This window comes from Chlorocebus sabaeus, chromosome 5 (genome assembly GCF_047675955.1).
Source record: "Chlorocebus sabaeus isolate Y175 chromosome 5, mChlSab1.0.hap1, whole genome shotgun sequence".
NCBI lineage: Eukaryota > Metazoa > Chordata > Mammalia > Primates > Cercopithecidae > Chlorocebus > Chlorocebus sabaeus.
In genome coordinates, this window is record NC_132908.1 from 16,459,057 (window position 1) to 16,480,498 (window position 21,442).

General features: G+C 47.9%; 1 protein-coding gene across 1 annotated transcript in view; it reads left to right on the forward strand.

Moving 5' to 3' along the window:
- The window catches only part of XYLT1 (xylosyltransferase 1), a 373,697-nt gene that overhangs the window by 112,531 nt on the left and 239,724 nt on the right, over positions 1 to 21,442 (forward strand). The window contains exon 2 of the mRNA XM_007986630.3: positions 4,060 to 4,098. Coding sequence (XP_007984821.3) covers positions 4,060 to 4,098 — 39 coding nt within the window. The remainder of the gene's footprint in view (positions 1 to 4,059; positions 4,099 to 21,442) is intronic.

Sequence of the window (21,442 nt, forward strand, 5' to 3'; positions counted from 1 at the left end):
GAAAGGATTCTAAGTAACCATTTCCTGTCATGTTGTGATGGTATCTAAATAATAAATTCAGAAGGACTGGTATATTGGGCACACTGGATTGAAGGCTAGTTCAGAGGCATGCAAGATCCTGATGGTGACTTATTTCCTTGCTTGATGTAATGGTTAGCTAGCACACAGGGCCTGGCACCTAGGAGGCCCTCTATAAATGATCGCTATTAGCTGTAGTTATTTCAGGTTCCTGGGATGCATTTGCAGACTGAGAGAAAGAGCATGAGTAGTATTTAGGTTCTGAGTCTGTGAGTGTTTGTGACAACACTTTTTGATCTATTGAGGTCAGTGTTTAGAAAGTATATCAGTTACTGGCCGGGCACGGTGGCTCACGCCTGTGATCCCAGCACTTTGGGAGGCCGAGGTGGGTGGATCACGAGGTCAGGAGATCGAGACCATCCTGGCTAGCATGGTGAAACCCCGTCTCTACTAAAAATACAAAAAAATCAGCCGGGCGTGGTGGCGGGTGCCTATAGTCCCAGCTACTCTGGAGGCTGAGGTAGGAGAATGGCATGAGCCCTGGAGGCAGAGCTTGCAGTGAGCGGAGATCGCACCACTGCACTCCAGCTTGGGTGACTGGGAGACAGAGCTCTCCTCCGTCTCAAAAAAAAAAAAAAAAAGTATATCCGTTACTGCCACAATAATGCTGTATAAGAAATGACTTCAAAACTCAGTGGCTTGAAACAGCGAGCATATATTTTCTGTGTGTTGGCAGGGGGTCGGCTGATCTAGGCTGGGCGTGGCCTCAGGCTGCAGATTGTGTACAGGTTTGTTTCATGTGTCTGTCATCCTCCTTGGACCAGCAGGGTACTGGGGACGTGATCTCTTGTGGTAATGGCAAAAACACAGTAGGCCACACTTCATCACCTAAGCATATTTCAAGCTTCGGCTTATGCCACATCTACTAACCTCCCATTGGGCAAAGCAGTTAAATGGGCAAACCCATGCTTAAGGGATGGAGAAGCACATAGCAAAGAGCTGCCAAGTCACATGACCAGAGGGCGTGGATCTAGGAGCTGTGATGAATAAGGGCCGCCAGTTCAGTGCACCTAGTTCCCCATTTCACTTCCCCAACTGAGCCATTGCGATAGATGATATGGAAGGGCTTTCCTTGTTGTGGGCAGTTCCATGGTATCTGCATTAAGATTCTGAAAGCACTCCACCGTAGCATGCACGCACATTGCAAATTCCCCTTTGGTCTCTAGGAGGCTTTCCTCTGATGGACAGGAATTTACTCTACTGTAAACCAAAGAGTCCCAATTTAGACAGATACGATGGATTAGGCAGACAGCATCATTGACCTGGTTCCACTTCGTTAGCCTTTCCAATTAAGGAGGATGTTGCTGAAAGCAAGACCACACAGATATATAGTCATACCTTGAATCCTCTGGACTGAGGCTCTTTAGGGAGAGTCTTCCGTTTCCAGTGCGCACAGAGGGAGGAGAGCCTAATAATGTTGGCAAGTGAATCCTAAGTATTAATGATGTGGCCACTTGTGAGGACTCTATCTTCTTCCCGGTTAGTTAATGAAGATGCTAAATAGATAGCATTTGTGCTTTTGCTTTCCAGAATCTTCTTAATCTTGGATCCCTGACCATGCACTGATAAGGTCTCTGATTTTGGAACATCAAATCGAGAGTTGATGTTTCACTGTGTCTAGAAATCAGGCTCTTGGTTTTGTCAACACAGTTGACAGATTTCCTGTGACTTCCCAAGGAAAATCTTGTCCATTGGAGCTGCTTTTAGGGGTTCAGGATGGCATTCTCCCCTCTTCAACCTCGTGGAGATTCTAAGCAATGAAGCATAAGTCTCAGACAATAGCCAAATGGTCTGTGAAGTACAGCTTAATTAATCTGGGCACGCACCCAACACCCCAGTCTGGTGCTTTGCGAGGACTTGGCTTGGGGATTGAGGCTAATTTCGAGGCTGAGATGCAGCTTCTTATCTTAAAATCAAAATCGAGGTGGTAAGATCTGAATGGACAGACAGACAGACCCAGACTCCTCTGACCTGAATAGCAGATGTTGCATGCTCTCACCCACTAGGCATATAGCAGGTCTGACTCACGCTGCCACCCACAGACCAGGAGGATGGTCTTGCTTCCCAAAGACAAAAATGGGTCCTGCCCCAATTGCTTGCTTGACACAGGGAAACAGGAAATACAGAGTAGAGACTTTCTGCATACGAGTGATACAAAACCTGCCTGATCAAAAAAACGTTGCTCTACGAATGTTGGGTTTTATCAATCCTAGCTGTCACTTCTTCACCCCTGGGAAGAAATCAGTAAGGATTTGAAGAGACAGGCCCCAAACAGCTCCTTCATGACTTCTCCAGATTCCTGTATAGGTCAAGGCTGCAATGTGGGGAGACGGGGAGAACATGTTTCCCTCAATGTTTTCTTGGGTATGAGGAAGACTCAATGCCTGGGGGAATGTGAGAATTAATGTGGGATGTTCTCTTGGCAGTTTCCTTTCAGTTACACCAGTGGACAATTACTGGGAGTTCGACTCAGAATTGGAGTTGGGGGACGATGAATTCTTCCTAAAGGACAGAGCGGAGCAGAGCTCACCATGTTTCTGAGATCGTGCCTCTTACACCCCTCAGAATTGGGCATCATTACAAAGATATCATAGAACAGTCATCAAGACAGTGAATGGCAGCTCACCTAGAGGAGGGGTTTAGAATGTTCCGATTTCCCTGCATTTCCTTCTTCTTCACATTATGGGACAGTGGGCTGGTGCTAATTTGCATGGTTTCCTAAAACCCTGTGGTGGAAAATCTGCTAAGAGAAAGCAAAGCTTCAAACTGGGTGTACTTCAGGGCCCTGAAATCATGCCCATTCTCTGTAGGAGGAAGCTTAAGGTTGTTTTTCCCAGAATTATAAATCCAAGGTGATTAAGTTCAGAGCAGACTTGGTGTAGACAGAAATAGCCTTCATATGCTGGGTTTCCTGTTTTCTTTGGAAACCACTCACTGGACACCACCACCTCCTCCCATCAGTCTTTTCCTCCTCCTGTACCCGCCCTGTCTCTCCTCCAACCCAAAGGGTTCACGCTTAATGACCCGAGACAGTACCAGCAAGCATTCCCGGTCAATCGGCTTTTGTAGAGAGTGAATGAATAGGACATTTCTCTGGCCTTCTCTATCCTAAAAAAAGACCTTCCCCAGCCCATTGGAATGTGCTACTCAAACCAGAAATTAAGCTGCTCGCGCTCATTCCTTCCCTCATTCTTTGCAGGATGAGACACAAATTGATGATCGCCTTGCCCCTAGTCAGGACTTTATATTCTTTCTGGTTTATTCCTGATCCTCTTACTGAGCCAAACTCTCCTCCGAATAGAGGGTTTGGATGCACATTGAGCTGTTTGACAAGGGTGCCTTGTTTCTTTTTTCTTTACATTTTGTTGTTTTGTGTAATCTCCATGTGGGTGTTTCCTTCACAAAATCTTGAGCCTCCTTCATCACTTGGGCATGAGAGGAAGTGTTGGGGCAGCGTGCAGACTGGGCCATGCTGTCCTGACATCTCTGTAGAATAGAGGACACAGATTGGGCTGCCCTCCCCATGGGGTGGCTTGAGCACTGAGGAAATCAAGCTTTGTTTGAAAATGATGCTGAGAACGTGGCATGGTGACTTATGCTTATAATCCCAGCTCTTTGGGTGGCCAAAGTGGGAGGATCGTTGAGGCCAAAGTGTTGGAGAAAAGCCTGGGCAACATAGTGAGACCCCATCTCTACAAAAATAATTAAACCAAAAAAAAAAAAAAAAAAGCCTGGCATGATAGTGCATGTCTGTAGTCATAGCTACTTGGGAGGCTGAGGTGGGAGGATCACTTGAGCCCTGGAGGTCGAGGCTGCAGTGAGCTGTGATCACGCCACTGCCCTCCAGCCTGGGCAACAAAGCGAGACCCTGTCTCTTTAAAAAACAAACAAACAAAAAACCAGAAAGAAGGAAAATGATGCTGGGGTAGTAAGTCAACTTTTTTCCACTCCTCACGTGCATTTTCTCCTTTCATCCCACAGGAGCCACACCCGAGTCCGCTCATCACCCTGGAGACTCAGGTGAGTACCTTTGCTGTCTTGGCCGCTTATCTCAGCCTTGATATTCCAGCTCTCGAGGGCACTTGTCCCCTGGCTCCGAAAGGCTGGACAGGCCCATGGCTGCCCCTTGTCGCATTTGGATGTGTGTGTGCCTGCACATGTGTGTATCCACACTGGCAGCTAGTGTACACGTGTGTGCAGTGGTGTGGGTGTACATGTGTACACATTTGCACCCAGGTGTCTGAGGACCCTCCCACCTGTGAGAAGAACCATAATCATTTCTTTTGAGTTTTCCTCTGTCCTTCGCTCCTGCCCAACCATTATGCGGAGGTTCATGCAAAGGAGAGAGGAGACAGAGGGGAGCCGTGAAGCGGGAAGATGCTGCTCTTTGATGCCTGAACTTGGAGGACTTTTTTTCCTTGGCAGTGAGGGCGGCAGACGGAGGGAAGTTGCATCCTTTCATGTGCTTGCGTGTTAGGCCATTCTGAGGAATCATGATTGCAGTGGTGTTTCCCGTGTGGAGAGGAGGATGACCAGCGGGTCTTGTAAGGCAGAGCACGGTCCTGACTGTCTGCTTTCTGTCTTCCTGGGAGATAGGACACTGCAGCAGCTATGAGTGTAGGCCTTGGAGTTCAACAGAGCCAGGTGGAATTCCACCTCTGTGCCTTCTACCCTGCGACGTTTATGGGGCCACGTAATGTCTAAGCCAGTGTCCTTCCATCTGAAATGTCATCCCCGTGATAGTGCCCACCTTGCAGGGTTGTGGTTGAGGATTACAGGAAATGATGTTTATAAGGTCTGGGGTGCGTGCTAAGTGCTTGTGAGTGGTAGCATTTTAAACCAATAGAACTGTTACCGTTCCTGCTGGGTTTGAAGGGGATGTTTCTTATCTTTGGACTGATTCTTTCCTTAGCTCTTTGAGTTTGGCTGACAGGCAAGAGAGAAGATAGACAGGACGGGCCTCATTCAGAGCCCCACAGGGAATAGGTTGCGAGTGTCAGTCACTGTCAAACCTGTGTGAACCTTTCAAGGCTGAATGACAGCTCGGGAGTTTCAGGGGTTTCTGGGGTGCACTGGAAAAGACCAGCTGCTCCCCTGGCGTTTGCCCCCTCCACCTTGGGTCCTTGCCGTCTCCTTGGCATCTCTGCTTGGGTCCTCCTAAGAGGAATGAGGAGACCCTCCTTGCTTCCTCCCTGCTGGGGAAGGCCAGCAGATCTTCAGGGTTTCCTTGTGCTTTTCTGTCTTCCCTTTCTCTGGCACACACGTGTAGCCATATGGGCCCCAGGGCTGACCAGGCAGCAGGACCAGCAGGGAGGTATAGAAGGTGCAGCTTTGAGGAGAAGGATTCAGTTTCCTCTGCCTGTTTGGCTGCTCTCTGGCTTGGTTTTGTCTGTACTTACCACCTTGACCACATTTGCCTCATGTGAATTTCATCTATTCTATAAAGTCACCTAAAAATACTTTTTTCCTTAACGTAACTCACTTCGCTTTCAGAAATAGACTTACCTTAATCCAATGGGTCTAAACCAGGGAGTGGTTTTGATTCCTGGTGGTTATTTGGCAACGTCTGAAGACATTTGGTGGTGGTCTCATCTGGTTGGGGGATTTACGACTGACATCTAGTACGTAGAGATCCAGGTTGCTGTTAAATCTCCTACAACACACAGGCCAGCTCCCCACTGGAAAGAAATATCCGGTCCTGGGCCTCGCACAGTGGCTCACGCCTGTATTTCAGCACTTTGGGAGGCCGAGGTAGGCAGATCAGTTGAGGCTAGGAGTTTGAGACCAGTCTGGCTAACATGGTGAAACCCCATCTCTACTGAAAAAAAATACAAAACGTAGCCAGGCTTGGTAGTATGTGCCCGTAATCCCAGCTACTTGGGAGGCTGAGGCAGGAGAATCACTTGAACCCAGGAGGTAGAGGCTGCAGTGAGCCGAGATTGAGCCACTGCCCTCCAGCCTGGGTGACAGAGTGAGACTCCGTCTCAAAAAAGAATGATCCAGCCCTAAATACTAATGGTGTCGAGATTGAGAAACACCGTCTCGAGCAATAATATTCGTGGAACCACAAGTTTGAAGTGCTAGTTATATATTTTTTGCACCACATTAAAATAAATATTAAACTATGAAAATAATGTTCCTTTAGGCGCCCTCTGATGTCACCTAAACTTCCTATCAGAGATGTGTGTGCTATCCTTTGGGAAATGTCTCTCCCTAGTCTACCTCATGGACTATGAGAGAACTTCCACGGTGTTTTTAAAATGATGGTCCTTCTCTTCCTTATCCTTCCCCAGAAGGATAGCCTATTAGACTTAGGAAGACCCATGGGCAAACATCTGTGTCCTGAACTCTGGAAGTCAAATCTTATCTCCTGGAAGGGGAACAGCTGCACCCCTGGATGGTTCTGTCTTTGACCTTGCTGTACCCTTCACTCTGGACACCACCCCATCAGCCCTTCAAAACCCGCATGGGAAAGAGGAGTTGCAGACCAGTGGCTTTGGCCAGCACCTGAGGCTTCCAGCAGCAGCTCCTTACACAGTGACCACTCTTAAAATCCAATCTGTTAGCCTAAGGGACCTGAACCTCCATCTGCAGCCAGCAGGGGCACAAGGTAGACTCTCAGCATTTGTGCTATGCCACTGGGGAAGGGCTTCAATTTGTCTGCAAACAATGCTCCATCAGTCTCATTTGGTTCTCTGTCTTTGGGGAGCCTGGGAATATTGTTGTCGCTCCCCCAGTTCTGATTTCGCATGTTAAAGAGATGTTGGAACCCAACCAAAGTGCAAATGTTTCTTTGTGACTGTTGGCACAAGCCTGTGGCCAGATCTGACTTTGCGCTGGGCCTCAGCCCATTGCGAGGTGAATGATGGGATCCTCTTCAGCTGCCTGCAGGCAGGTCGGACAAGGGGGTCAGGTCCCTTTCTGGCAGGAAGTAGTGCCTCAAATGTTACCCATATGCCATGAACACGATGGCAGATGTGGCCAACCTTGGAAGAACCAACTCTGCAGGGGTTCGGTGACAGATGTGCCCTGAGCCCTGGGTCACTTCCCACTTTTACCCCAGTGCACTTGGCTTCTAAGGGGACAGCATTGCCTGCTCCATCCTTGAGCCCAGCTGTCACAGGTTAGCCTGCCTGTTAGATTTCACCAAGCGCTGTGTCTTTGCACAATGCATCAGCTGCTTTGCTTGCCCAAGACCTGGCCTGCATTAGAACACTGGGCTGTGCAGGGGCCCTTTCCTTCGTGCATCCCTCTCTCCCTCGTGTGAATTGCAGCAGTCCTCAGCCATCGCTTGGTTCATCTGTCCCTGTGCAGCTGTTCTGAGTTGGGGGAGATGGATTGATTGGCTACTGAGGACTCCTCTAATGCCCTTTGCTGTTAGCACAGCAGAGCTTTGCATCTGTTGGCATCAGCAGGACTCTGCTTAACGGCCAGATTAATAGAATGAGGAAGCCGAGGAAGGTTTAAATCCCTGGTGTCAGGTTCCCGCCTCAGCAGGCTGCCCCTGGGGAGGCACCAAGGAAGCCCCGACTTGTGGTGGCGAATGCTTCCCTGGTCTCCAGATGGTGATTGCCAGGGGATCAGGTGACCCAGAAATGGAAAAAAAAGGAGTTCAGTGAGTGGCTGGGTGGCATTATTCTTATCCCCATTCTTGCTAACATTTACCATTTGCCAAGCACTGACTTCTCTCATTTTATCCTCAAATGCCGTAGTTACACAGGTGTTAACTGCAGTACCACATGAGGTACCTAAGGGTCAGAGAGGCTAGGTAACTTACCCAGTGTCACACAGGAAGCAGATAGTATTGGTGCACATTAGACTCAGGGTTGCATGACATCAGAATCTTATCTTCTCAACTACTTTCCTATTTTGAAAGAAAATAAAGTCGCCTTGACGAGTGGAAAGATTTGCTAACGTTCAGGCAAAGCTGGAGAAATGGGCTTAGTATATGCAATCCAACGTCCATAGATAGACAGATGGACAGATAGACAGTGCTTAGCACAACTATCTGCAGATGTCCTTAGATATATGGGTAGAGAGATGCATGATAGGTAGATGGATAGAAGGATACAGTGCTTTGCACAGTGAGTTATCTTTGACAGTTTGTCAGAGGACTTGGTGGTAAAATGGTTTGAGCAATGGACCCAAATGAAAATTTATTTTAAAAGAACCAAAGCGAAACATGTCCCTGTGCATCAATGGTGTTTTGATAAATTTGAATCCTTATTACTTGATTCTCTCTCTTTCTCATCGATCCCCAAGACAGTTGATCATTTCTGAATCCACTCCAATTGGCAAGGTCTTGTATCATTTAATTTTAGCGTCTCTGCCTCCTCCTGCCCCCACTCCCCCCACCCTCAACAGGCTCTCTGTCAATTAGCTAATGGCCTCCACTCAAACACAGAAGATACCTTGGGAGATGTAATGAAAAGAGCTCTTTTGAGTCAAGATTTGTCAATCTGGGTATTTGTGAACTCCGCTAGAGTTAGAGGGGGAGCAGGTCTTCAGTTATGCTGAGATCCCCCTCAGGACCTGGAGATCAAAGGCATCAGGAGGAAAACTCCCAACTTCTCCTTTTTCGAAACCAACCAGTTACTTGACTTTCTTTGATCCGCTAACTGGGGGTAGAGGGAAGGGAATGACATTCACATGATTTAAAGATGATGCTGAGGCCGTGATGACTGTGAACAAGGCTGTGTAGAAAATGAGTAGTGGATGTGAATGGAAGTTAACACTTGAGAAATTATATCTATGTAAAGGGATTCATCTATTTCCTTATTCCATAAATCGCTGTTAGGCCATGTGGAGGCCAGGCCTTGTGCTAAATGCCAAAGATACAGCAGAGAGAAACACAGAAGGTTCCTTACCTAGAAAGCATCCATTCTAGGCGAGTCAGATGAAAAAGATACAAGTACATATTAATAAATGCATCTGTAACTTCAGATAGTAATAAGTGGGTGGAAATAAGACAAACATGTTTGTAAGAGAGTGACCGGGTAGAGTGGAGGTGGTTGTAAAATCTCCCAGGTAGTGGAGAATCAGAGCTGGAGAGGTGAGGTTTGAGCTTCTGAACCCAGGAGGTGAGATGTGCTGAAGAGCTTACAGTTAAGAGTTAACCTTGCAAAAAGACCCCAATGACAGTTCTGAATTTTTTTGCATAGTATGTCTGGATTCCTATAAAAAAATAATGCCAGTTTTTCTTAGATTCAATTAAGGCATTCGCTCCTTCAATGCTTTTGTGTCATTATAATGTCAAGATGAATAAAGAATTACTTAATCAGGCAGGGGAGAAAGAAAAGGACTAAGGAGGTAGGAGAGAAGGAGAGAGGCTTAAATTCAGGGCCATCCAGTCGAACTAATGTCTGATATGAGCATTTGGCAGGCTGAAGGAACTTGAGGTCTCAGCAATGTTATGCTGAGCTGGGGGCTGATGTCTGAAATTTGGCTAATAGCTAATTAGCTGACTGATGTTCAGCTGAACTTAAACTTCAGTATAAACCAGTAGTTCTCAACTAGGTCAATTTTGACCACCAAGGAGACATTTGACAATCACCTGAGACTTTTTCCTTTCCTTTTTGAGCGTCTTGCTCTGTCACTCTGTCAACCAGGCCGGAGTGCAGTGACTCCATCTCAGCTCGCTGCAGCTTCAACCTCCTGGGCTCCCACCTCAGCCTCCCAGGTAGTTGGGACTACAGGTGCATGCTAATTTTTGTAATTTTCGTAGAGTTGGGATTTCGCTATGTTGCCCCGGCTGGTCTTGAACTTCTGGGCTCAAGCAGTCCACCCGCCTCAGCCTCGCAAAGTGCTGGAATTACAGGCATGAGCCACTGTACCAACAGTTGTGATTGTCATAACTTTGGGATGAAGGATGCTACTGGCATCTAGTGGGTAGAGATCAGGGATGCTACTAAACATCCTATAATGCACAGGAAAGCACCCCCTCCTGCTAGAAAAAAAAAAAAAAGCCTCAAATGTCAGTAGTGGCAAGGTTAGGAAACCCCGGAGTAACCTCGTTTGTTCTGAGGACAGTTTATTTTACAAAGACACTTCCAGTCATACAATTGTGACTTCCTTGTTTGTTCTCTTGTTTATGTTCAGACATCACCCTTTCTGGTTTAAGTTCAGACTTTAGCCAGCTGTAGGCTGCGGTCGTGACACATTCATCTTTTTTTTTTTTTTTTTGAGACAAAGTCTTGCTCTGTCACCCAGGCCAGAATGCAATGCCGTAATCTCGGCTCACCGCAACCTCCGCCTCCCAGGTTCAAGCAGTTCTCCTGCCTCAGTCTCCTGAGTAGCTGGGATTACCGGCGCGTGCCACCACATCTGGCTAATTTTTGTATTTGTAGTAGAAATGAGGTTTCGCCACATTGGCCAGGCTTGTCTTGAACTCCTGACCTCGTGATCCGTCCATCTTGGCTTCCAAAGGTGCTGGGATTACAGGTGTGACCCACTGTGCCTGGCCGACGTTTTCATCTTCTAATGTGTCCAGGCCTGCAATGACATGACTGGCTCTAGGTACACAATAACCCACGATACGCAGGAACGTGTACATCATGTGCGTAAAAACTGGATCCTGTTGGATCGTTATGGGAGAAGAAACCTCATGAGGAGATGGCTTCCTCGGAGATTTATGGCTTAATAGTGCAGAGAACATGCAGAGTTAAAGAATTTTTTTTTTCTTAATCCAGCTACTTGGCTGGGGTTTAGAGAGGGGTTTGCCAAGGTTTCTGGACTGAAGAAGGTCGTTCAAATATCTTGATATTTAGGCCTGGTTCTTCTTTCGGGGATAGACCACAGGCTCATTTGTGCAAACTTCTTTCTTGTGAAGCTCTTCCTCACTCCCGGGATTAAAGCAATTGCTGTCTCCTCTCCGCTCTTCCGGCTCTGGGCTTCGATTAACCTTTTCCTCCGCAGAGAGTGGTTTTTGGAGTAATCAGGGAGCTTCTGAATGGCTCTTACCTGAGTCTCCAGCCCATTAATTCTTACGGTGCCCAGCATCTGTTGAGAGGATGGTGAGACTAAATTGCTTCTCAGCCCATCTGTTTTTTCCCCCGTCAGCCTCCTTGTGGCAGAAGAACCTCTATGGGGCAGAGAAGGCTAGTTTGCGGAGGGACGGGATCGTTTTACTATAATGTTTTCCTCTGGCTCTGATTTGCTGCATCTCTATTTAGTCCTGGTGGGGCAGGGAGGTGACCAGCGAGACCACCGCCTGGGCAGAGACTTGGCTCAGCGGACAGGGAGTCTGGACTTGGAGCATGGAGTCGTTCTCAGGGAGGATCTGCAGTCCCCTGACCACGGGATCCTTTTTAGTCTGTATGACTCAGGGTCAATGATATGAAACAACATTCCGCAAATAGCCAACAAGTTCCCCAAAGTGCAGCCACATGCACCATTTCAAAAAATAGATCATGTTGAGATCACCATTCCTCTCTTCTTGTTGGGGGTGGACTTCATCCAAGACATTGAAGGTTTGAATTTAAGACCTTAACTCAGAACACTTAAAATGATCACTCTTGGCCAGGCGCGGTGGCTCACGCCTGTAATCCCAAGACTTTGGGAGGCTGAGGCAGGTGGATCACGAGGTCAGGAGATCGAGACCATTCTGGCTAACACAGTGAGACCCCGTCTCTACTAAAAATACAAAAAAATTAGCCAGACGTGGTGGCGGGCGCCTGTAGTCCCAGGTACTCGGGAGGCTGAGTCTGGAGAATGATGTGAACCTGGGAGGCAGAGCTTGCAGTGAGCTGAGATTGTGCCACCGCACTCCAGCCTGGGCGACAGCAAGGCTCTGTCACGAAAAAAAAAAAAAAAAAAAAGATCGCTCTTGTCAATAATGATTACATACACTGAATAGATGTTTCATTGAGATGGGAAGTGTACATTGGACATGGATTCATACATTTAGCACTTTTATGTGGCATGAATTAAGCATTTATACTGCATGCGAGGCGCCCTTCTAAGTTAAGTTCTTTACATGGATTTGCTCATTTGCATTTTATAGCTGTCTGATATGGGAGGCATTACTGTCATCCCCGTTTTATAGATGAGAAACTGAGGCTCAAAGAGGTTAAGTTACTTGCCCAACAGGTAGCAAAGGCAGCAAGATTTGAACCTTTGAACCTAGCAGTTTAGCTTTCGTATATTGGGAAATAACCCCTGGAGATACTAACCTTAACCCCATTTTACAGAGGAGCCCGCTAAAGCCAGAGAGACCAAGTTTCCTTTTAAAAGTTGTATAGTCAGTAAGAGATAGAACCTGAACTAGAGCCAGGTGACACAGGAAATACTGTCTCCTTCACTGCTATGTTGCAAGATAGATATAGATAGCAATAAGATACAGAAAGAGATTAGAGTCCGGGCGCAGTGGCTCATGCCTGTAATCCCAGCACTTTGGGAGGCCGAGGTGGGTGGATCACCTGAGGTCAGGAGTTCGAGACCAGCCTGACCAACATGGAGAAACCCCATCTCTACTAAAAATTCAAAATTAGCCTGGCATGGTGGCGCATGCCTGTAATCCCAGCTACTCGGAAGGCTGAGGCAGGAGAATTGCTTGAACCCAGGAGGTGGAGGTTACTATGGGCCAAGATCATGCCATTGCACTCCAGTCTGGGCAACAAGAGCAAAACTCCATTTAAAAAAAAAAAAAAAAGAGATTAGAGATTAGATATAGACAGATTTGACACAAAGAATTGACATAGAGATTTGATATCTATTTATTGATACAGAGATTTGATATGTATTAGATGTGGATATAGATCAGCTCTAGCTTGCTGTAGATCACTCACTTGGCAATCCAGAGCACATGGGCCTGGAAACATCTGTCCATACAGAGTGGATTCTAGGATGAGTCGCTGAGGCCCCAGGCTGTGGCAGGGTTTGCCCTGCAGACGGTGAGCACCGCAGTGGCGCCTTGGGGAGGCAATGGTCTCATTTCCCTTCCAGCACACGCATCTTCTGTCAGGGCACCCCCTCCGCCATTCACTTCAAGCACTGAGGCAGAAGCCCGTGGTGCTGCCGCTGAGCGACAAGGCAGTGTGGCTGGTTTTGCTTTGACTTATGAGCCGGAGGCCCAGCAAGGAGGCATTGCTGACATTTGGCGTAAATAGCACACGCACCAAGATCTTTGAAGCAGAAGCGATCTTCTCCGTGGGGTTTTGGGGCAGGGCTGTGCGTAGTGTGGAGCTTAAAAGAGAAGGTTTCGATGCTAGAATGTTCAGGCTGGGTTTGCAGGTTCTAGTTAATGGGATCATTCAATGAAGAAAATTGCTTCCACAAAAAATAGCAGCACGAGGGAGGTCCAGGTGTATAAGGCCTGTAAAAATCCATAGACAAGGCCCAAACTTGGGGAACATGAGAGCTGGAGGGGGGATTGCATGTTTTCTGTGTGCCTGGCATGTTGTTCAACACTTTATTTGCGTGGCCTCGTTTCCTCATCACCACAGCCCTTGGGGAAGGTGCTCTCACTCCCCTCCTTTGCAAGTGAGGACACTGAGGCATGGAGAGGCTCCGTCTCTGGTCTGAGACCACAGAGTTCCAGAGTGGCATTGAGAGGGCCCACACGTAGGCCTCCCTGTTCTGCAGTGCTGACTGTGACTGCCACACCTTAGGGCCTGTTGGGTTCCACCTTTATACTTGACGTGGAAGGAAACCAGGACCCAGAGCTGCTGAACAATCTGCCCAGTCGTTCAGCATTTTAGTAGCAAACCCTAGGATTCCCCTGCTACTCAGGGACACTGGGAGGTGGAAACTCAGCGTGGAAGATCCACAGCCCCGCACGCCCTCTTTGTGCCTCCTCCTGCGGTCTCCATGTTGGGCATTAGCAAGATGAAATATATTGGGTTTCTTCTGCCCCCCAACCCCCAGCTCCAGATCCACTCTCCACCCCTCTCCTTTCTTCTCTGGGCCTACAGAGGCTGACCTTGGTGGGCTTCATCAGCAAGGACTTCTCTTTGCTTTGGCCAAGGAGAGGAACTGGTAGGAGATAGGAAGGATGGAGGGATGAGATGATGGTTTCCATGGGTTGGCTGTGCCCCCCTAGCCGGGCCACAGCTGCTGTGGGGCTGCCCTCTCCCGTGGCTGCAGCTACTGTCTCCATGGTCCGGGAACACTGCTCCCTCCCCTTCAGGCCCCAGGGTGGTGACAGCTCCTGGCTGTAGCCAGCCCTGATGCATAGCACCTCCCTTGTTAGTTTCCCTTATAAAGAATCTCTTTGTAAAATCTCCTCAGTTTGGGGAGTAACATTTCTTTCCTTCAGGGACCCTGACTGGGCCTCCCTCACTGGCTCAGCACTGCCAATGGGACTCGCCGTGGGGAGTCACTGTCATCCAGTGTCATGTTTTGATTAAAGGAGAGGGTCTTCCAATGGAGGGGAGGTCCCAGAATGGAACCAGGGGACAGTGAAGCTCTTGAAACGGAATGCCCAACAGTGGATTGTCCAAGCTCTTTTCTTAGAGAGGAGATCATAGCTGTCATTCTATTTGTGAAAACTGTCCCCTCAAACTGAGCCAAAAATAAACATTCTGAACAGTCTCATGCTAAATAAAGCACCGCAGGAGCCACATGTGTAGAAGAGATGCCCCAGGCGGGGTCAGCTTGGGGTGTTGTCATTCATTCATGCTCCTCTGTCTCTCCCACGGTGGAAAAGGCGTTCTTCACTGGGGAGGGACTGAGGTCTAGGGCATGGTGGGGTGGGGAGAGGTGGGGGACAGACCTTCATCTCCTTCCTGTAGCCCCCAGAGCAGACAGACAGACAGAGAAGACAGGTTATTTCTGCCTGCAAGCAAGGCCTTCACAAAATCACCTCTTCTTGGTTCTCGGTCACACCTCCAGGAAATGTTAACTGTCCTAGAGTTTGAATCTGACTTCTTAGAAACACCGCCGCCTCTGGTTTGTGCCTGTGAGAGCCAACAGGGAGGGCCAGCGCGTAGCTGCTTCTCCAGACCGAGTGGTCCTGCAGGAGGGAGTAGCAGTGAGGCTGCCCCGACTCTGCCCTCAATGTGACTTTCCCCACTGCCTTCAACTGCCTTTCTGAAAAAGAGCATCTTCTTCATAATAACCCTGTTCTCGTTTTCTTCTGGGAACTGTAGCTCATTTTTTCCACTGAACAAAAGAGAACTGGGTGGAAAACTGAAGTTTGCTGTGGTGCGGGTGCCAGATGGGTGGGGTCGAGGACAGAAATGCAGTTTTATTGTCCTGAGAAGGAAAAGTCCCGCCAGCTCAATGCTAGAAGAAGGAACTTTCAGCTGTAAAACAGGCTTGAAGAGAGTTCTTGGCCAGGTGACCAGTCTCCACGTTCACTGGCCCAGTTAGAATCCGGCATCAGTTATGGGAGCGGGAGGTGACTTTCTCATTCCCTGGCCCTGGACTCAAAGTTGTTCCATGGGCCTCCTTGTGGCCATCTCTGACCTGCGTATGGGTTGCCTTTGGCCTCGGGAAGATTTTTAAATTGTTTAAATTTTTAGAGAGGGGAAGGGTGGGGTTGGAAGATTTTTGAAAAACTGGTTGGTAAAAACCACTCTGAGCCTCTGGATGTCAGTGACTGGTGACCACCAGCTACCTCTTTGGATGAGGCCTCGAGTTGGGGTCACTGGTTCATAGAAGTCCCCACCTGGCCTGCTGCGCTCGTTCACCTCAGTGACAGTCCCCCGGGTACTGTTTGTCTCATCCCCTGCACACTCGGGACTCTGGATCCTCCTAGGGTCTCAACTGCAAAGTGGACAAGGACAGTCTGGACCTGATCACCCCAAGCAGCCCCTTGGGGAGGTGAGAACGGGCCTTGTGGGGGCAGGTTGTGGTCTCTGCAGTAGACCCCCTGGCTCACCACTCAGCTGCTGTGAGACCTTCCACGCGCCAGCGATCCCTCTGTGCCTCAGTTTCTTTAAAAATGGTCAGAGTAGGCCGGGCTCGGTGGCTCATGCCTGTAATCCCAGCACTTTGGGAGGCCGAGGCAGGTGGATCACCCGAGGTCAGGTGTTCAAGACCACCCTGGCAACATGGCGCAACCCCGTCTTTACTAAAAATACAAAAATTCACCACATGGGGTGGCACACGCCTGTAGTCCCAGCTACTCGGGAGGCGGAGGCAGGAGAATTGCTTGAACCCAGGAGATAGAGGTTGCAGTGAGCCAAGATCATGCCACTGTACTCCTCCATGGGTGACAGAGTGAGACTCTGTCTCAACAAACAAACCAAAAAACAAAAACGGTTGAAGTAACAGCAGTAGCCACCTCCTAGACTTGTTTGGTTGATCAGATGGCTTAACATGCATTAAGCAACAGAACGGTGCCTGGCGACTAAGCACTTACTGTTACTTCCATAGTCCTAGCTTCAAATCCCAACTCTTTCACTTGCTCAGTGCATCACCTTTGAGAAAGGCTTTAAGCTTCTGAGCTTCAGTTTTCCAACTAGTTAAAGCAGCCACGAAGACTGCTAAGAGCATAAGCTAGAGATACTCTCTTGTCACTTCTGAATGCAAGCTGCGACCCCCCCGCCTTTTCTGTCTTGCAGAAGTAGCAGGCTTGGGGAGCAGAGGCTCTCCAGCCTCCATGCCTCCAGGCACTGCCTCCTGCATCCCTGTGCCACAGAGAGGGCAAAGACGTTGGCATTCTCTGCAGAGATTTGCTCTGTGCCCTCTCTGCGATGTTTCTCCTCCTCTGTTTAGGTAGCTGGTTTCATCTTTGCACACAGGGAAGCAGCACGACTTGAAATACCAGGATGTTTTTGGCAGCCAAGCTAGGTGCTTGTCTCACGAGCAAGCTGGGACATTTTTTGCCTGTGTACAGTTCGGAGATGAACTGTGTTGTCACCACGTGAGTGAAGCCAAGAACTGCCTGGATGCTGAGTGGTAAGAGTAGCAGAGGCTGAGACATCCTCTAAAGAAATAAAAACGGGCCAACAGCTGGCCGCGTGGGTCTCACCTCTGCCACCCACAGCCTGAGGAAGCTCCTTTTCTGGCCCGGGGTATGTTCAGACATGGCCAGGTAGATTTGCCTGTGTTAGGCCGGGTACAGTGGCTCATGCCTGTGTATAATCACGTTGGGAGGCTGAGGCAGGCAGATCACTTGAGGCCAGTAGTTTCTGACCAGCCTGGTCAACATGGTGAAACACTGTCTCTACTAAAAATATAAAAATTAGCCAGGCGTGGTGGTGCATGCCTATAGTCCCAGCTACTTGGGAGGCTGAGGCAGGAGAATCACTTGAACCTGGGAGGCAGAGGTTGCAGTGAGCTGAGATCACACCACTGCACTCCAGCCTGGGTGACACAGTGAGACCCTGTCTCAAAAAAAGAGAAAAAAAAAAAAAAAGAAAAGAATCCTTAGTTGGCTGCGAAGACATATCTCAGAAGCCCCAAGGTGTACCAGATCTTATCAACCCCATTCTCCCTCCAGCCTCAGTGCAGTGCTTAAGGTCTCCCTTCCCCAGGGCAACCTTATTCACCTATGTGGACTGACTAACCTGGAGTCACTTGATCTGGGCACTACTGGCATTTGGGGCAGGATTATTCTTTGTTGTGAGGCTGTTCTCTCCATTGTAGCGTGTTTAGCAGCATCTCTGGCCTGTACGCGCTAAATGTCAATGACACTCCCTCCTCCAGTTGTCTCACAGATGTCTCTGGACATTGCCAAATATCTCCTGGGAGATCACCCCTGAGCTGAAAACTGCTGTCTTAACCAAGCATGGGATGCAGAGACTGGGTAAAAATCAACACCCATTGACTGGAATGAAACGGAGCTGGTGACGTTTAGGTGAAGTCTGCTGGTTGAACGCCTCCCTGTAAATGTCATTGGGTTTTAATTTTTTGCTTCCAAGTGACCTCATGAGAGCTGAAGTTACAAACAAGATAGCGTGTGCCAAGTGGTTCACTGCGGGTGTGATGAGGTACGGAAGAACACTGTCTTGTTCCTCTTCTCATTTTTTTTTTTTCTTTGAGATGGAGTCTGGCTCTGTCGTCCAGGCTGGAGTGCAGTGGCCGGATCTCAGCTCACTGCAAGCTCCGCCTCCCGGGTTTACGCCATTCTCCTGCCTCAGCCTCCGGAGTAGCTGGGACTACAGGTGCCCGCCACCTTGCCTGGCTAGTTTTTTGTATTTTTTAGTAGAGACGGGGTTTCACCGTGTTAGTCAGGATGGTCTCGATCTCCTGACCTCGTGATCCGCCCGTCTCAGCCTCCCAAAGTGCTGGGATTACAGACTTGAGCCACCACGCCCGGCTCCTCTTCTCATTTAAAAAGCCAAGCACACTGGGTATGGTGGCTCTTGCCTGGAATGCCAACACTTTGGGAAGCCAAGGTGGAAGGATCGCTTGAGGCCAGGAGTTTGAGACCAGCCCGAACAACATAGCAAGACCATCTCTACAAAAAAATAAATAAATAAAACATTATCTGGGCGTAGTGGCCCGTGCTTTTAGTCCCAGCTACTCAGGAGGCTGAGGTGGGAGGATCACTTGAGGCCAGGAGGTGGAGGCTGCAGTGAGCCGTGATTGCACTCCTGCACTCCATTCTGGGTGATAGAGCAAGACTCTGTCTCAAATTATTATTATTTTTTTTAATTTTAAAAATAAAAAGCCAACACAATATGAGGCACAAAAGGATGTAGGGCCTCCAGCTCACATCTGGGGGATGGAGACCCCAAGCCCACCCGTGCCTGAGTCACTGTTAATGCAGCAGGCACTAGGTTCCTTTCAGCTAGAGGAGCTCTAGGCACAATCCCAGAGTCCTGTCCCCTTAAAGACCGCAGGGAGCTGGTTTTCAGATTTGCAGTAGTTTGGCTGTTACAGAAGATTGTGGGTTTGCCTGACACCCGAAAATAGCCTGTGGCTTCAGGGACTGACATTGTAACATGTTCAAACCCAGCTGGCATTTACTCCCTGGACTCTGTGAAAGGGTCCTGTGTGCAGAGCGGCTGCCTGAGACAAACTAGGCTGCTGTGTGCTGTGCTGGCCGTGAGGTGTTTACGTGTTAGTTTCTTGTTGGGTGTTCCACCCTGTTCTCTGCGGGCAGCTGTGACTGGAAACATGTTTTTTCGAAATGTATGTTTTGTTTTTATAAAAATTTTTCTTTTGGGACTTGAAGTTCTTTTCTGGATTTGTTTTTCATCATTGCTATTATCAGTAGCATATCATATTATATTATTATAATGTTGATCAGTGTATTCTATTATGTTTTGAGTGCCTGTGACGTCCTGGATACTGTTTTAGGGGCTGGAGATACAACAGCCTACAAGACAGAAGTTCTTATTCTCCTGAACTCATGTTCTATACAGGTAGTAAATTAGAAATGTATGGTTTTTTTTGGAGACAGGGTCTTGCTCTGTCACCCAGGCTGGAGTGCAGTGCTGTGGTCTCGGCTCACTGCAACCTCCACCTCCTGAGTTCAAGCGATTCTCCTGCCTCAGCTTCCTGAGTATCTGGGATTACAGGCACGTACCACCTCACCCAGCTAATTTTTGTACTTTTAGTAGAGATGGGGTTTCACCCTGTTGGCCTGGCTGGTCTCGAACTCCTGACCTCATGTGATCTGTCTGTCTCGGCCTCCCAAAGTGCTGGGATTACAGGTGTGAGCCACCGCGCCCAACCGAGAAATGCATGTTGATATGTCGTGTCAGATGATGATAAGAGCATGGGAGAGCAAAGCAGAGGTCTGTGGGCCAGGTCAGGCCAGTTGGAGATAGGTTGCCCTTTTCCTTTGGTGGAGACATTTCCATGCAGCAGTGTTTGAACAGAGATCTCAAAAGCATGAGTGGTAGAACTCTGTAGAAAGAGGAAGGAACAGGGAGCGGCCAGGGCAAAAGCCCTGAGGTAGGATGTGGTTGGTGTGTTGGTCGCCAGCACAGCCTGGCGTGGCTAGAACAGCATGAGTAAGGGAGAGCAGGGTGGTGGAGGTGGAGCCTAGATCATTAGAACCTCGGGAAACTGAAAAGGGTCCTTCCTTTGCTCCACACTGGAAAGTCTTCAGATGATTTTAAACAGAGGAATGACATGGCCTTGCCTTGGAAAATGGGGTTGGTGGCTGCCCTGCTGAAAATGTACTGTAATGGGTCAAGGGCAAGAACGGGGGGATGGGTGAGGGGGAAGGCTGTTGTAATATGTTAGGGGGTGTGCAGGGTTGGTTTGGACCAGAGTGTTAATAGTGAAAGCCGAAAGAAGTAGTTTATACCTACTCCGTGTACACAAAAATTAAAAATAAAAAAGTTTGATGCTGGATGTGTTCTGAGAGGAGATAGAGCATACAGGACCTACAGAGGATTGATGCAATACAAGCACATGATGGAAACAATTCAGAAGCACATCACTTCCTATGACTATTCTTCAGAGATAACTGTTAACTTTTTTTTTTTTTTTTTTAACTACTTCTTCCGAAGTTTTCCTTTGCATTTTAACTTGTATTATGTTGGCGCACAAGTAATTGCGGTTTTTGCCATTTAAAAGTAATAGCAAGAACCGCAATTACTTGTGCACCAACTTAATATATGTACGTGAGTGTATTCATGTGCATATTGGCGGGGATTTGCTTCCTTGAAATGGAACCTCATATTTTATGATACATGTTTTATGAAACATATTTTATGGTGAGTTGCTTTTCCTCTGTATCTTTTCACTCATCTCCTGTCAGCACGTATCACTCTTCCTCGTTACTTTTAACTTTTCTATTTTCTCCAGTTCTGTTTTCAGCACGTGTCATGGTCTCTGGGATGTAGTAGCTGTTCAATAAAGATTAATTAAATGCATTAAATATTTCATCACCTATTTAACTGATTTCCTGTTGGTAGACATTTAGATTGTTTTCTCCTCTCTTATTTTAAACTATGCTGCCTTTAGCCCTTCTTGTAAATACATGTTTGCTCGGTTGGGAATGTACCTCTGTAGTGTAAGTGACTAGATTTAACATCGCTGGCTCAAAGGGTGTGTGCATTTTACATTTTATATTGTCCTATGAGGAGGTTTCTTCACATCTCCTGTCAAAGCCTTATGTGATTTCCTGTTTCCCCTTTCAGAGGCACTGGTGATTATCAATCTTTATAATCTTTAACAAACCAGTGGGTAAAAACTATCTTGCTGCCTCGATTTGAATGTTAGATATGAGTGGATTTAAGCATTTTTTAACATGGGGTGTTTGTGAATTCTATAGCTCCGTTTTTCAGGATTCTGGGTCCTAATGTTCTGATTGTCTGCCTCCTTGGAGGAAATATGATGGGTAATGATGGCTAAAAATTGTTGAGCACTTACTATGTGCCAGGCTCTGTGCTAAGTACAGTGTATGGATTAACTCACTTCATCTTCCCGTAAGGAAGATTCTCTTTAATCTCCCCATAAACCTGTGTAAGTGAGGTATGGTTGTTATGCCCTCTTTCAAATAACAAAACTGAGGCAC